This window comes from Cottoperca gobio, chromosome 14, assembly GCF_900634415.1.
Source record: "Cottoperca gobio chromosome 14, fCotGob3.1, whole genome shotgun sequence".
Taxonomy (NCBI): domain Eukaryota; kingdom Metazoa; phylum Chordata; class Actinopteri; order Perciformes; family Bovichtidae; genus Cottoperca; species Cottoperca gobio.
This window is the reverse complement of record NC_041368.1, coordinates 9,034,253-9,051,395: the sequence shown is the minus strand read 5'-3', so window position 1 is coordinate 9,051,395 and position 17,143 is coordinate 9,034,253. Positions and strand designations below refer to the sequence as shown.

The 17,143-nt window shown below is 39.8% G+C and overlaps 1 protein-coding gene across 3 annotated transcripts in view; it reads right to left on the bottom strand.

Moving 5' to 3' along the window:
• Nucleotides 1-17,143, bottom strand: part of nrg2a (neuregulin 2a) — a 69,495-nt gene that overhangs the window by 6,174 nt on the left and 46,178 nt on the right. For 2 of the 3 annotated variants that reach the window (XM_029448201.1, XM_029448200.1), the window contains exons 4-10: nucleotides 11,169-11,289; nucleotides 7,012-7,070; nucleotides 3,992-4,015; nucleotides 2,275-2,377; nucleotides 1,835-1,958; nucleotides 1,561-1,688; nucleotides 1,171-1,392 (exon numbers count right to left, since the gene is read on the bottom strand). In XM_029448201.1, the coding sequence (XP_029304061.1) occupies nucleotides 1,171-1,392; nucleotides 1,561-1,688; nucleotides 1,835-1,958; nucleotides 2,275-2,377; nucleotides 3,992-4,015; nucleotides 7,012-7,070; nucleotides 11,169-11,289 (781 nt within the window). Of the gene's footprint in view, nucleotides 1-1,170; nucleotides 1,393-1,560; nucleotides 1,689-1,834; nucleotides 1,959-2,274; nucleotides 2,378-3,991; nucleotides 4,016-7,011; nucleotides 7,071-7,520; nucleotides 7,598-11,168; nucleotides 11,290-17,143 lie in introns of all 3 variants that reach the window. The other variant, XM_029448202.1, reaches the window with a different exon arrangement.

Below are 17,143 nucleotides of genomic sequence, written 5' to 3'. Positions count from 1 at the left end.
ATCATACTGTCGTCCTATCCATGGGATCTTATGCGGTTTCACTGCGCAGTTTTTCTTCAAGGCTACTGCTCGGGTGCCTTTGAGCTATTATTGTATGGTACCTTTTCTAATGGTGACCCATCTGAAATAAGCTATACAAAAGGAAAGGGCAGGAAGACTTCATGTAAAGCAACATTTAGCTTGTTTTTACAAACGTTAAACACAGAATCTTCAATTACAGGGTCAGCAAAGACAGACTTCCTCAAAATACATGTGCCGCAAAAATACCTGATCTACTGTTTTCATGGGTGTTGTATCGACGCTTAAACATACACTCCATAATTTTAATATAGGACCCAATCGTGCTCCCATATTGCTAAATTTCCTCCCAGTTTAATGCTATTGCAGGCTTGTTGAGTGAGGGATGCTTAGCTGGTGGAAATGATAACAGCAGTGTGCCAGGAGAGCATTATTGGGCCCTATAACAATATCAGGGTTTGTATTCAAATTCATTAAGTAAATAGAGAGCATGTGGAAGACCTAAAAGCACATTATTTAGAGTGAATCAATTGTGTTTGAGCTGTCATGTTCTGGTTCATGAAAAAGGCACACTCCAACATTTTGGGAAATATGCTTGATTGCTATTCTTGCTTGGTGTCAAATGAGAAGATCGACATCTCTGTGCCTTCTGTACAGAAATAGATGCAGGATAAATATAGACAGCTTTGACGTTGTTGAAAGGCTTACTTCCTCACTTCAGACGGACTAACTAACTGCTTATTCCTGCTTCTACTCTTTGTGCTAAGCTAGGCTAAACTTATCCTTGACCTTTCTCTGTGACGCAAAGATTAAATAGTTTCCTGGCAGTAAGTGTCTTTCCCAAACTGTCACAAAGTTCCTTCAGGAAATTTAAAGAGAACGCTTTAGCCAATCATAATTACATACTGGCCGGGGAATATTGTTACAGTGGCTGTATGCAAAGAGTTCCCATTAAAATAAGCACCGTTTTTTACTCTTGCCTACCTTGGCGTATTTCATCATCATGCCTGCTGAGTGTCAGTTTCCACTGAGTCTCTCAGAGTGCCCTGACTGGCCTCTCGAGGCTGAGAGAGAACCGTTAGAGAGAGGAAACTTTTCAAAATGTTCACCACAAACCCAGTGCTATATCATCCACACAGGCCTGTTTCCCACCTGTCGCTGTGCGGAGAGTCTCCCAGCGAGTCGAAGGAGTCTCCGTACTGCAGGCCCGGCCGATGGGGGTCAGAGTAACCACAGTGTGCAGCGCGTCGGGCCCGTGCCTCCATGCACGCAGGACTGCTGCATTTACTGGTCCCCACAGATGATGACATCATTCCCGGCGAGTCAGAGAGGATGCTGTCAGAATGTTCCAGGCTCCATGTTCGTTCCTCATGCCTAACATATAAAAAAAAGGTGTTAACACGCACACACCCCAGCGTGTCCCAGTGTGATTCTTTTTTTCTATCCTTTCTTAAAAAAAGAAAAGTGTGTTTCACCTGTTTCCGGAGGCAGGGCATTTGACCAATTAACCAAATTAAACACAAGCGCAGGATGCATGCTCACCTGTGAGTTGATGAGTGGGCTCGTGTGGAAGAGTTGTGAGATCTGGAAGAGGCATGGCTGGCAGGGAACGATCCCTCTGTTGCAGGACGTATGACTCGTTCAGTTGCAGGGACATTCTTTGATATGTACTGTGTCGGGAAAAAATGGATTTGGCAGATGGAAAAATATGGGGGAAAAAAGACAAGCTTTGATTATATAACTAAGCATAAAACCATTTGGTGTACATCTGTGTGCGTTTACTTTAATAACGTTAGGAATCCTTTCAGAAACTCACATCTACCATAGGGATTTCCTCTGGGCCTGGGCCGGGGTGATTGGGTCCGTTAGCAAGGTTACGATTGGGATGTTCTGGACACATATTTTGTCGCAGATGATTGTGCATCTTCTTTCTTTGTTTCCTGTTGAGCAAATCTCGGTCAATTTCTCTTTTTTTTTGTTAAGATGCTTCAAGTAATGATTTAACATTATGTTTTTGGTTTTTTTACTTATTGTAACAAATATATGAACTATTTTACCCACAAACAATACAAAAAGACTACATTTCAAAACTGTAAACACAGTGGTCGATTATTCCTATGTTGAATATTACAGGAATTGCAAACAGTACGGCAGCAACTTGAGTATACAGATATTTTTTTTAAATAAAATGCAGGTGGTGATAGAAATGTGAAAGGAAAAGCGAAATGAGCTGATCCATTTATCAGCAGGACTTACTTGGTTTTACAGTAGGCAACCACACACACGATGCCCACCACCAACAGAGCCACACAAATACCCGTGATTGTCAGGACTCTTTTCTGGTAGAGTTCCTCTGCCTCTGTCAACATCACACCCACAAATACACAAACGTACCCACACACACACACACCACATGCACACAGTGAGAGAAACAGGAGAAAAAACAATTAGTGTCTTGAAGGTGTCGGTTCCCACAGATCTACATTTCTTTAGTTTTTGTTCTTTTTTGGACTAAATCCTGAGCAGTATGAAGCTTCATCTTCCCTTCCCTGACAACTCACTTCACAGTCGAACCTTTCCTTGCACATAATCACAAATACAACAGATGCTGTTGCCGCCTGCGCTGCAGAAAGGCGGCGTGGGAGGGGGCAGGGGCTCAGTGAGAGTTAGACTGATCTAATAAGCAGCTGTATCCTCTAAAAATCGAAGTAATTTCAAATTGTATATGATACAATAATGGTTCGGGCCCTTAATGGATGGCCAGTAGAACCTGCAAACTATGCAGTATAGCACCAATGCACATGTGATTTGGAAATGTTTTGACATGATATTAAACAACAGCTGCATTCACTTATAGAAGTCTTCATCTGCTCAGGCATTCAGTAAGCACACTTATGAGATCTTATTCTACGGTAATTTATGAAAAAAGTGAATTTTGAAATGACATATCATTAAATATGAAACTGGGATGAATCTAGAATGATGCTTTTCCAGAGAAGAGCTTGTGTGAGGTTGAAGTAGGCTCTTTGTATCCCTAGAGGAAACGATGGAGCAAAGAGGTAGTGTGGTCCCTGATAAATAATGTAACACAAATGCATTGAATTTGTACGACTCCTTCCATCTGAAGCAACCATTTTACATCGGCATAACAGTTTGTGTCAAGCTTCTGACACAGTAAATACATCATAACTGACAGTAACAACACACTGTCCTCGTGGTCCAGTCCTTAAATGTATCATTACGTGATCTGTGAAAAGACACCTTTAGTGTTCATTCTACAACTCTCAACCACTGAAGCACTTTTCTGGAAAAGGAAGCAAAAAACTAGAGCTAACAATGAAGGAGGATGGAAAAAGTGGCAGATAGAAGAAAAATCATGACTGTAGATTCTAAATTTAGCATTGCATGCTCACATCACAGCATCTACTCCTTAAAGGATAATTCAAACAGGTATTATATTTCATACTTCGAAGTTACATTTCTATGCTAACGACGGGTGATGCAAGAAACATGGACAAGATCACACATAAATAAAAGGAAAGGGATGGCATATCAAAGGAAAAAGACAGACACTAGAGGAATGAGACTAAAAGGATTGGATAGATGGAGGTAAAGATTGAGGAGAAACATCTGGTAGCTACAAACATGATACACCATGCTTGTTACAGATGGAATGAGAAACCAAAAATCAGTCCAAAAAAGGAAAATATGCTACTGTGAGTGGGAGGGGAACTCAGTTAATGGTTCTATTTTTCCATTGCACATGAATGAGAGGTGCAGGTGATTACATCCATGTTAATGATGATTTATGTTTGTCATTACATGAGTTATGGTACGATCGAGAGATTGATTGGTTAATCGAGGGACGGTATGATAACAGTGCACACCACAGACGGAACGGAGCAAGTCAAAACGAAGGACATCTATTTAGTAGCTATGCTAACGCTGAGAGTCAAAATGGATTTTTCCATACCCATAAATTCAATCCCAAGATGCTCTGCCATTGCAGAGGGTTGACAGTTGGAAGAGAAACAAAAAGAAACAAAAGACCAGGTTAAGAGAGTGGCACCTTCTAACACATAGTGGAGCAAACAAAAATAGGCATTAAGGCAACTGAGACAAACACTTGTCAGTAATTGTCAGCATGACACGGTCAGTAACGTCAAAGACGAGAACAAACAGCATGCAACACACACACGTCAAACAACACTACACAAAACTACCATTTTAATTCTTCATTTTTTTGACTACAAGGCTTTGGCTCTGGATGTTCCTCTTGTGTGCAGTTTCTTTCTACCGTATGTCGAAACACAGTTTGATTAACCTTTGGAAGGGATTTTCTTTTTAAGGTTTTAAGCTTTGCAGAGAGTTCTATTTGATCACATAACCAAACAAAATCTCCTAATGGGAAAAGGAAATATTAGGCGCAGAGTCACTCTCATTATTGCCGTCTGGGGAAACTATGCGTCATCTGCTGAGACTACCTGTGCTTTCAGTTTTCTGCTTTCTAAAAACGCTACAGTGTCAGTTCCTGAACACACCCATCACATGAACAGGCAAGTTAAAAGGAGTGTATCTGTGCAGTATCGGAATAATCACCCTGAATAGGAAGAATTATAGCCGGACTTTATATCATATGGCAGAGCGAGGCCATGGGGAGGCTGCACCAACGAGCTGAGTCCATATCTCTGGCAGCTTTCTTGCTTTACTTGGGTTGAAGCAAGTCCCAGCTGTTCTTATGACAACATGCTCTTGTAAAGCCAAGCCCTTATAGCTGAGGAGCAGAAGCCATCCTCCTTCTCTTTGGTATCTCCTGGGGATGGGAGGCGCCCCTCCAGGAGGCGGTTCTTTAAGTATGGAATGGATGTATGTGTGTGTGTGCTCTTTGAGAGAACATGTGATTTATTCTCCTTAATTGAGACTAGGAAATGTGAAATATGCGAGAGGCCTTTAACGATTGCTAGTTTTCCAAAAAACCAAAGCTCACTTTATAGTCTACATCCAGCACATCCATCAGGTCTGAATGTAGCTTTCATGACCCTGTTTGTTACTGTGGAACTGCAGTATTGAACCCAGAAGGTCAATAGTTATATGTAGAAATGAGAAGGCTTAATCTTTATTTGAAATTACAGCAGTTAATTCAATTTGAAAATATAAAAGTACATGCAAGTTCTTGATAGATGAAAGTTTCATCATGGACAGAGAACATTCAATCTGATTGTTTTTTACTCTTCTTCTTTAAAATAAATATTCCTACATTTATTGAACATGTTCACATGTAAACCAAATAACCAAAGCCTGGTTTGTGTTCATGAGCCTGGATGAGAACTGGAAACTAATGCTGTCCTTGATGCAGCTGCACCGAAGTGAGACAGAATGCAGTCAGGGAAAAAGAGCTCCCACACAACACTGTCTACTCTGCCAAAAAAACAAGTAATTTCAGCACAGTGCATTTTAACTTAATGTGAGATGAAATTACTTGTAGTTAAGAAGGGTTTTTTTTCCATTCTACTCTGAGCCAATATACAACAAACACTATGTGTATGCTCTACAAGGCAAACTGCAGGGATGAGACTCTGTACAAAACATCAGGCAACTCCAAAAGCAGATGCAGTTAGTTATTTAACTGTTATGTTACATTAAATTGCAACCACATGGGCTTGCAAAGACATGACGCTGACAAATATGCAGTAAGATACCAGGAGAATCTTTGCTATTGTCTGACATGAATAACAGATGTTCTATTGAGTTCTATACTGTAGTATACATGCACTATCTTAAACCTTGTATGTGTTGTCTTAGCTACATGTACATGAAATCTCAGTTGTTTATGTTTCATTCATGGCAAGTCACTTCAGATACTTTAAAAGCAATCAACCAACACGTACTAGTGGATGGTTTGAAATGAAATGAAAAACCTTAAGGGCAAGATCTATCAAGCCGTAGTTCTCTCTGGAATGGTGCAGGGTGGGCTTCTCTAACCCCAGGCAAAGTTGTTTGGCGCGGCACTTTAGTGAAGCGCATGAACTCTATGCAGAGGACGTCCGCTGTGAGAGCACCATTTTGTCACTATACTTCTGAAGCAATGTTAGCAACAAACGCAACTATCTGAATGTTCTGGTGTGGATTTAACAATGTTGACTAAAGCTTGGCTGTAACTAAGGTCTTAAGCAAGTTATGCGACCGATTTGAAAGTGAAAAAGAAAAGTCCATATACCTGTATGTGCATGTATACTCTACTTAAAGCAACCGTGACCTACGGAGCGAGAACATTCACAATATTTGCTGTAAATGATTGGACCTTTGACAAATCCCCAATTACGTTCAAGATGAAAATCTAATTAGTCAAGAATAACATGAGTGGAATTGTTTGACCTACATACTTATAGGTGTACATATTAAAAAGTGTAACAATTCCACATCCTACATGACGTAGCTTGTTTGCCCTTAACAAACTTTGCATTGGTTTCTTTAGTTAATGCCAGTGCACCAAACAGATGCAATCATTTGTCATGCCTATTAGTTAATGCTAATTGTCTCCCTATCTATCAGCTCTCGTACGATCATACATGCTTGTGTTTGCAGCTGATTGTACAAACAAGCATCATTAGTGAGTGAGATCAAGGTACGGTTTTAGTAATTGTTTTGCCATTAGACTGTGTTGTTACATGCAGCTGACTTTGTGCAAATCAACTTCCACAAAGCATCTAAGTTCAGCCGCCTACTTGTTGCTATCAAACGTACTATCGGCTAGTATTCTGAGAGCGCGCATGCAACACACTGCGAGTTAAAGGGCACACAATATCACATGCAGACCAAACACAATAACAGACTCTACTAAACTATGCCAGCTTGTGAATGAGTCATCGGAGGAGGCACATACACAACTATTAGGTAATAATAACAGGAAATTAATGCAATCTCTCTACACCCAGCATGCACGCATGACACGAGGACAGTCTGACAGAGTGACAGAAGAGGAAATTGACATACGGTAGAAACTGGCCATAACGTAGGTTTGACAGCGATCACCATTAAAGTCATTTGGACACCTGATGGAAAGAAACAAAGCCACAAGAAGAGAGGGAGGAGATAGGTGGTGGGTGAGTGAGAAAGAGAGAGAGAGAGAGAGAGAGAGAGAGAGAGAGAGAGAGAGAGAGAGAGAGAGAGAGGCGAGAGAGAGAGAGGGCGAGGGATGGAGTGAAAAGGAGAGTATGCGTAAGAAAAGAGTGAAAAGGGAGAGAGGGAGGGAGGGAGGAGAGAGAGAGAGAGAGAATTAGAACAACAGCAAAACTACAGACAGCAGAAGCAGAGTGCTCCCATGGATGACACCACCGTGTGCATGGTGTAGTGCGCAGCTCATTGCGTGTTGACCTGAGGAAGAGAAAGAGGAGGAGAAAGAAGAAGAGAACTGGGGGGTGGAGGGGGCAGCAGGAGTCCAGAGAGGTAATCCAGTGACAACTGTGTCTCTGTTCTCAGCTGCTCATATCAAGTAGACATACTTTTTAAAGGATTGGGCATGTACAACCGCAGCGGCTCAGTCTGTAAGCACCGTGGGCCGAAGTATCCATCCGGACATCTGGGAAGGAGCAGACAAGTGTTATGAAAAGGAAAACACAGGACGTGAGGTGCACTGTAAATATTATGGGTCTAAATCCTTTCAGACATATTGTTAAATGTCACAGTGAAGCCATATGGATAAAGCAAACAAAAAGTGAAAACACAGGAAATGTCACTTTAAAAGGGGACCCGACATTAGGGCTGACTGTGGACACCTGATCATATTCCCATTAAGAATAAATGAAAAAAAGAATTGCTGCTACTACTACTACTACTACTACTACTACTATATTATTATTATTATTATTATTATTATTATTATTATTATTATTATTATTATTATTATTATTATTATTATTATTGTTATTATTATTATTATTATTATTATTATTATTTTATTATTTTTATTTTTATTATTATTATACTACAATATATATTAATAAAATAAAATGAAATTATATATAATAATTAAAAATAATAAATAATAATAATACATTATACTTGTATAGCACTTTTCTAATAACTCAAAGACGCTTATACCTATAGCATAGCATGTTTACAAAAACAGGTTTGAAATGATGATGATATAAAAAGGTAATATAAAGGCTTCAGGGGCTCTTCTTCTTGAAAAGAACGACTTTCATGAGTATATCAACAGAAAAGTGGAATGTATCTGGGGATAAACCGCTCGCTTTGTAGGCGAATCAATACATCCTAGGAAGACGAAAAATGGGGTAATGTAGTTTCTTGTCTTGGCGCCTGCTGAGTGTGTGTTTATAACTTCCAAATGTGATGTTTTATAACTGATAACATACGACAGGGAGGTCAATTAGTCAAATCAGGACGAAAGACGATCCTGAATTTCCAGTCCTAAAAGAAGAAGAATTTGAATATGGTAATTGTCTCAATGAGAAAACATGACGGGACAACTCTCTTTACATCTGGATGACACATGAATCAGATTGAAAAAAAAGCTTTTTTGGCATGTAGCTTCATATTTGTGTAACTGCAGACAGACTACTGTATCATCACCATCAAGTGTGTGGAGCCAAACCATATTTCCTCATTATAACCCCATTAGGATGAGCAGTTAGTCTTTTAGGGGCACCGACATTCCACTCACAGTCACAACTAGACCACCACCAGTCCAACAAAGGTCATTGCTCTTGATTTACTGGTTTCACACAACGCCTCCCAGGAGCACAATAACATTCAGCATTAAATTACTCATCCTGAGTGATGGTGTTTAACGGGGGGATAGCACCACCTAGACCAAGGAAACTTGGCTGAAAGATGAAAGAAATAAACTGTCACTGCGTAATTTAAAAATCAGATGAGCGTGCAAATGTCCACGGTAGTGCAGCTGCAAACTCTATTACCACTCTTTTGACTTTAGTATAAAATAAATCACTGTCATTATTTATTATTCTTTGATCAGAAATAAACATTTAGAATGTAAAAGTTTTACCATGTGTTAGGAGACATGAAGCATGACGACCTGTACTTATGTTATACATACTGTATATACATGTACATTAGACTTACATAACCCATTCCTCTGTCAAGTCCCACAGAGAGGTCATTTGTTAAAGGTTCCCAGTGAACCTCCGCTTTACTCAAGAAATAATTTCCTTACAGTGAAGACGAATAATGCACTTTTATACATGTTTACAGAGCTGAAATCATTAGGCGCTCAATTGATTAGTCGTTTGACAGAAAATTAATCGGTAACTAGTTTGATAATCTTCAACAGTTCTTTAGTTCCAGCTTCTCCCGTGTGAAATTGACTGATTTTCTCTGTTTTACATCCTCGTGAGCTGAATATCTTCTGGCTTTGGACTGTTGGTTTTCACTTATTTTATAGACTAAAACTATTAATCAATTGATCAAGACAATTGATTAAACTTTGAAATGAAATACAAAAATGACCCCCTTCACTAATGTCACACCATATAGACCCATGTAGATTATATGTTAGATATATGATGAAATAGATTTTTATTTTTAAAACATCCAACTACATGTTAAAAGACTAAAATAAATGAGTGTGTTTATTAATGATTGACATGTTCAAAGTTGGCCTGATTCCTTCTTCTTTTTTTTTTTTTTTACTATTAATTCATGTGAAGGAAAACATCAGAAATAATATGTTTATGTCAGTGAGTTACTTACTTTTGGCCATTTATTAACCTTACGTCTCCCCAAAACAAAGTTTATACTTCAAAGTGAAGGAACAGGCCATTAAAGCAGGGCTAGCTGTCTGCAGGACTTGTTTAGCCAGTGAGTAATACCCACTGAAGCCTGGCCTATATTGAATGAGATGGCGGTGGGGCAACAAATCCCTGCAGGCCTTCACTGCATTATCCAACTTTTCTGGACCCATGCCCCGGCCGTGAGTGAATTAGCTACAGCAATTGAGTTATTGCTGCCTCCAATCTGTACACAGCGTATTGAACGGCTGTTGCAGCCATGTCCTCATTGCTTGTTGAGCATTCTTCCTAGGGCCAACTGGGTACAGAAGGCTGGCCAATGTTTCAGCTCTATATGGAACCAGCCAGAGGACTTATGCTATGATGACATATGGTCGAACAGACACACGACATAATATTTGACAACCATGCCGAGAGATAATGTGCATATTTTGTGATTTAACTGTTCGGTTTTATTTTCATTATTGATTCATCTGACTTTTTTTTTTTACTTGAATAATTGATATCTTTTTGTGAGTAAAAAGTTTACCATTTCATATTCAACGTTGTCCAAAAACTAAAAGATATTCAGTCTAATATAATATAAGACTAAGGAAACCAGCCAATATTCACATTTGAGCAGCTGGAACCAGGGAATGATTGTTTTGTTGAAAAGAAATACTTAAATGATTATCAAAATAGTTGTGAATCAACGACTAATCATTGCATCTCTACACAGAGTCAGTGTCCTGAAAACAGAAAAAACAAGAAAGAAAACTGTTTATTTGAAATGATAACTCTTCTTCAACATTGTGCACAAACAAAGTTTCTTGACCTCGTGTCTAATACAAACTAAAATGTAAATCTCAAAGTAAAAGGTTGTTTCTGTGATAATGTCAACCCTTTTACATGGTTCCTCCTGCGCACTTTACACATGGGTCTTGATCCCTTCTGCCAAGGACCTCAAATGTAAGCAATGATTCTATTTACCTCACTGGGGGCCTCTAACAGGCATAAATATTTGTTCACTACTAAACCAGTGACTCATGACATTTTGAAAAGGCTTTTAATGTGCAGCTCTCCTGTACACTAAACAAGACTTAAAAGGATGAGCACACCACCGCCTCACTCCATTATCACTGTTAAAATACACAACAGGTGGGTAGTTAGGCAGACTGGCAGCATTTTCCTGTGATGTGTTGCTGCTGCTGCTGAAAAGAAAGAAGAACGGAAATCAAGTGCTATCGGGAAAATAAACAGCAAGATAAAAAAAATGTGTTGTTAGGAATATTACTCAAAGTCATAAAAGGAGTTTTCATTAAGATGAGTCGACAGAGGAAGAAAAGGTGGACGATGAAAAATTACATTTTGGAAGTGAATATAAAAAAGGAGTTAACTCACTTGCAGGAGAGCTGATTAATACCATGTATGAAGTAACAGTCGCCGCCATTCACACAGTATGCCTTCTCTGTGTCGTTGCATCTTCTGGCGTGGCCTGAGCCCGGAGGTGGCGTTGTGGTTACTGAGAAAAAAGGAGAAGAAAAAAAAAACACATTACATTCCTTGTTTCCATTTTACTCTCTTGATCATGACATGGAAATACAATAAGGTTGGCATTATGATACATGATCAGGCACATCATTTTCATTTAATAAGAACTTGGTTGTTATTTTTATCAGTATGATAGTCTTGCATCTCTACAAGTCTTCTCAGCTTTACTCATATTATACACTTGATTTCCAGTAGAACTCTTAGTTTCCCATCCACAAATGTAATTGTGCCTCTAAGCAATGTTGACACAATCTCAAGAAGTTCTATGAGCAAAGATAAATATTTCCCTGACATGGCGTAGGAGTTGTTTACACGTTGACTCAGGTCCTTGGAATGGCCAAAAATGTCATGTATCTGCACTTAATCCGCCCGATTGAATAGATATAATATGTTTGGGATGAAGTCTGCTTATCGGGACGAAAGCAGGGACGTCTGAAGGAAGGGGAGTGCTGAGAGATGTGCGCAGTGGCAGGATTGGGCTTGAGGAGAGAGGAGTGTCAGATGCTGACACGTGATTGTAACTGTGTTACCTGCTGTCAGGCGCTCTTAGCACCTTAACAGAATGTGACAGTTTGTTGGTACAGAAATACAGACGTTTTCCGATTGGAAGACATTAACAACTGCATTAGCTTGAGCAGCCTGAATACTTGTGTCATGCAGAATGTTGTGACAAGAAATTGCTCTCGGATCTTGCTCAGCTGGGCCACTGGCTCTGACATAAAGTAGGCTGTTTGCCACTGGGACAAAATTTCACAATTCCCATTTTGCAACAGAGCCGACGAAGTCGGCTCGACTCTCTGATGTGGTTGGAGAAGTGCGCTCTGACTTGTTAAAAAGCACACTTCTGGTTTAGCCAAAACAGGTCCCAATGCTGGTTAGCATACCAAAGAAAACAGATGACATCAATCTGCGCTTCACTTGCCAGTATGAGTCTAAAGAACACAAATCAGTCAGCACTATGCAAACACAATATTATTAATAACATTTGAAATGTTGTGGTATTTTTAATATCCTATATTTCTGAAATATGATGTCTACGTTCTTCTCTGTGTTACTGTTGGCATGAATTTAGGTTCTCATGTTCTGAAAGACATACAGGTTTCCTATTACAAAACACCCATCCAAACAACTAACTAAGTCAAAAATAAATAGTTAGTTTAATCTGACGAGGCATGCTGATCTGGATTATGAATTAAAAATGAACTTCCATTATTGGAGTTAAAAAGGTATAATTTGTGCACTTAAGTCGTACGCCGCCATGTTATTGCTCTGCCAAAGTTCCCTAAAGATTATTTAATGGTTCCAACATAACACAGCACTCATCCACTGTCACCTCAAAACGTTTCTAAAAACCTTTCCAGGTCTACCAGTTAATCAGAACCACCTCATCGTCACACCTGACCTCTCACTGGGAGTGCTGGCGTGTAAAACGCCTCGTAAAAAAAGATCAGACAAAGCTGTCGGGAGGAAGGAACCTCAAAACATTGTTAAAAACCTCCTACGCTCAAAATAGAAGCCTTGTGCAGTCTTCAACTGTAGAACACACAACACAAAAGGTGGCAAAACAAGCCGAGTGGTTCTTTATCTGGAGCAGCAGCCCATCCCAGAATGCACTGTTGGAAGGGAGGGGAACGTCCTGGACTGATCATCGGTCCTCTGCGAGGGCGGGCTAACACATAGACAAGCATGCTGCTCACACATAATCTCCAGTCCACCTGGTTTACATGTGGGTGGGTGGACTGTGGGTGGAAAACAGACGACCCGGAGAAAACCCACACAGGGAGGTGGAGAACATGTAAACTTCACACAGAAAGGATGAAGGCTGATATTTGAACCCTGGACACATTTATTTGGCAACTGGTCATACCAAATATGCTTCACTGTGCTATGTTTCTATATTCTTATCTCATACTCATAGTTTTCAGTCAAAAGTAATTTCTATAATCTGGCACTTGGTGCTCTTTGAACTCATAATATATTCTAATCGACTACAACCTACTTGTGTTTATTTTAAGGTCACAAATACTTTTTACACGACAGCTCCATGGGCATTGATCTCTATATTAACGTCTCTGTGGTTCATTGAATATTCAGGAAGTCACCAACTGCAGTCCGTTGGCCAGATTAGCATGACATTTGGGATTCAAAGGTTGCAGAACCCCATCAAGGTACCATACTTTCATTAAGAGATATTAACGTTATTTATTTTATTATTATGTTTTTAACCTTTAGGCTTTCTGAAAACTCCAGAGGAAGACTTTGACATTGTCAGCATTGCTGCAGCTAATAAGACATTTTGAAATGCATTTGTGGTGATAGTTTCTCAATTTAATTCCGTAAATGAAGCACATTCCTCTCCATCGCTGTAAAGAAAGACTTAAATCCTTATTTGGATGATGACTTCAATATAGGATCAAGAAATGAACAATGAATGAGTTGCATGAGGGCTTAAAAGTCTAACTGGTGAAGAGCTCTCAGGTTCTCCTCGACCTGTAATGTACTCCTGATACAAACCTCAGATAAATGACATATATAAATGAATATATAAATCCGCTTACGTCAAATTATTTTAAAGATTCTTTCCCCACAAAAATGTAACTAACTGCTGCAACTAGTTTTCAGTGACATGTAACCCAATAAAAAACTAAAACAATTCATTTGAGAATTTTTATTTTGCCCGCAGCCGTCAAATCTACGACATTGCCGAGTCAGTGTCCCAATTTTCTTCTTCTATCCTCCTTTTCTCTGCCTTTTCTCCTCCCTTCTTTCCTTTGTGTCCTCCAACTACTTCCCCATAACAGACCTGCTGTTGTAACACAGAGTGAGGAAAAGTTACGTCTGTAAACCCAATTCAATAAAATATCTAAAAACTGATACACTGATGATATTTATCCTATTTGTGGCTAGACTCTGGCCCATGTGAACATCCTCCATAAGAAAAACCTGTTGTACATATTGGACACACACTGAAAACTTGAAGGCACCAGGAACTATCAACAAGTAGACACGTTTAAAGTATGGCCGCTTTGATTCAAACAGCTGGAGGCCAAAGCGAGGGAAGTGCATATAAACTGATACACCGGGCATCGATAAATCACATGTGCACCCAATTCAGGTTTTATACTGAGCTTGTAAAGCTTGACAATAGTATGTGAAAACCTGCTGAGCAGCAGTAAAATGTTGATCACCCTGAGATTCCACGGACGTTCTGTACGGGAGTCCGTCACAGTGCCCACGTCTTCATAATAAATACTGTAACTAGCCACTGTATCTGTTGTTGTTTACAACCCATAGGTCAAGAGTAACGTAACTAAGTGCTAACTAATGTGCCAGCAAACATATGAATGTATTTCCATGACATGTAGCAGCAACCAATTAGTTAGCTGTCCTTTTCATCATTAGATATATATGATTTCTTTTTTGTTCCAGAACATACCAGAACATTGAAGAGGGACAGAACCACCACAGATGTCGCCGGTAGTAGTTTCTCACTTATTGGAAAATCCATACAAGGAGCGATACGAAACAGGGTTTTCTGAGGTGATCTGGTTCAGCCAATACAATGTTTACTCAGGCTGCACCACATGTTTACTCGAGGTTAAAACTAATAACAAGGCCTGAAAATGTATTGACATGATTAGAGTTACACATACAAACAACAGAGCAGCATCTCGTGTAGAAGCGTAAGATGTGGATACAAAATGATATTTAAATTATTGTACTAGTGTGCTTGTAATCGGCTTAGAAAATAACTTTTGGCAAGGGAATACATTTCCTCTATATATGAAACTGTCTCCAACCAAATACAACATATCTGCAATTTTAGGCTTAGGCACTGTGTTTAAACAACTTTTATCAAGAACAATAGCTGGCCTTGTGTTTTCAACATATTGCGTTGTTTTGACTACAAACTCTGGAACCTGGGTTACATACGTACATGACCACAGTCTGTGACCTCTAAAAAAAACCCTACAGTTTATGTCTTTTCTTACTCTGTGTTTGACTGGATGTGCTCAGTGTCTTTTGTGCCGCTTTATCCAAAGCAAGTTATTATATGTGAACAGTGTTGAATCTGAGGTGGACTCCTTTGTAATCATATAGTGAGGCTGCTGTGAACAGACCACAGCGATGTCTATAGACAGTTGCTATAATAACATGTGTAGCGAATGCTGCGCATATTCATCATTTCACATGTAGAGCAGCTGTTCAGCCGGGTTAGAGAGGCAGCGATTCTTGCATGTGTCTAATAAAGAGAGTACATTGCACTGTCATGCATCAGTATTGGTTTCTCAAACCTCCCAATAGCCACTCTGTGATTCAAACTACTTATTTTATCCAGACACATATTGTTTCTCTCGAGCGCTTCTCTGCTCGACCGGCTCCAGTAAGTCCTGTCAACTGCAGGATTGTTTGCTCTATAAAGGATTTGAAGTGATAATTAAGGGTGTGCAGCGCTATTAACAAAAATAGCTTTGCAAATCTTATTTTGAAATTAACGGTTTTGTTCTAACTCTCTTTTTTATGTTTTTTATTGGCCGTCATCCTCTTTCAAGAGACGGCGCTTTTATCTGCATCTATCCCCAAGAGGCAAGACGGTAATGGTGAGGCTAAAAATGGTTGATAAAAGAGAGACCTTTGACTGATCATAGCAATCTGGATGTTTTGTACTCGTCTTGCATTACAGTGCGAATGCGTTCAATCACAGCGAGCGGATTCGTGTCATGGCCAGAATGACATCAAACTCCATTAAAATCTTTACATGTAACAGAGAATCCATAAATATCATGCAGCATAATCCCCACCTAACAAAGGGGATCAGAGTTCAGGTGTATTCATCAAGGCTGGCTCTGCTTTCCTGCCTGGATGTCGGAGATACATTCCTTTAACCCATAGAGGAGATCAGCTGCTCAGCTAAACAGAATACCTTTATCTGCACTTATGTGGCCAGGGTTTAGTTAAATTTGCTTTGGTTTTTTAACCTCGGGTTTCAACTTTCCTCAGCAATGTAGCCCAGGGGCTGAATCTGAGTTGGAGTTGAAGAGGGGTTTCCTCTAGGTTAGTGAGAGCCACAGTGTTTAGCCATCAGCCCTGGCCACTGACTTTGATTAATCCTTCATGGCCCAAGAACTGAAAAGAAAAGCTGGGGGTGCAGGCGGGACCATCTGGAAACCTTCATAAACATGCCTGTCTTTCCACGCTCTCCAAAGGATTCTAGGAAAATCGTAAAAATGAAAAAAGAGGTCCCTATTGCATAGTTTATTTTCCTCTTGAGGCACCCCGTGTATATGCACCAAACAGAAAAGCGCTTACACTGAATCCTAGCCCCACGCTGCACCTCACAACCCAGCCCCAAACGCTGAGTTCTGTAATGAAATACATTTTCAATTGGCCTGTCTATGGTGCAGAGTTATACACATGTCCCCCTAATTTATGACAAATGTTGATAATTTACCGCAGCTTGGCCTAATCTTTTTCACTTCTGCACTGCAATTGAACAGAAAGCCCATCGCAAAACATGAGACAGAACCTGATTCTGCACAGGAAGAAAGCCAAGGCAGTTATTCAACCAGCGGTGGATCGGTTCCATCTGGACTATGTTAGGGCTTTGTGTTTTCACTCTTAAAAGCAATGTTATCAGGGTACATATTTTAAATGATGGAGCCTATTTGGGAGTTTGTCAGTGAGCGAGAACAGTGTGCAACCGGGTGCGTTTCTGCCAGTGCTATATTTCTGCAGTTTAGCAAGGGAGATAAAAGGGACACGAAAGTCCAAAAACTCAAATTCATATCTAACATTAAAATCTTGAACGTGTCAGTCATGTAAAT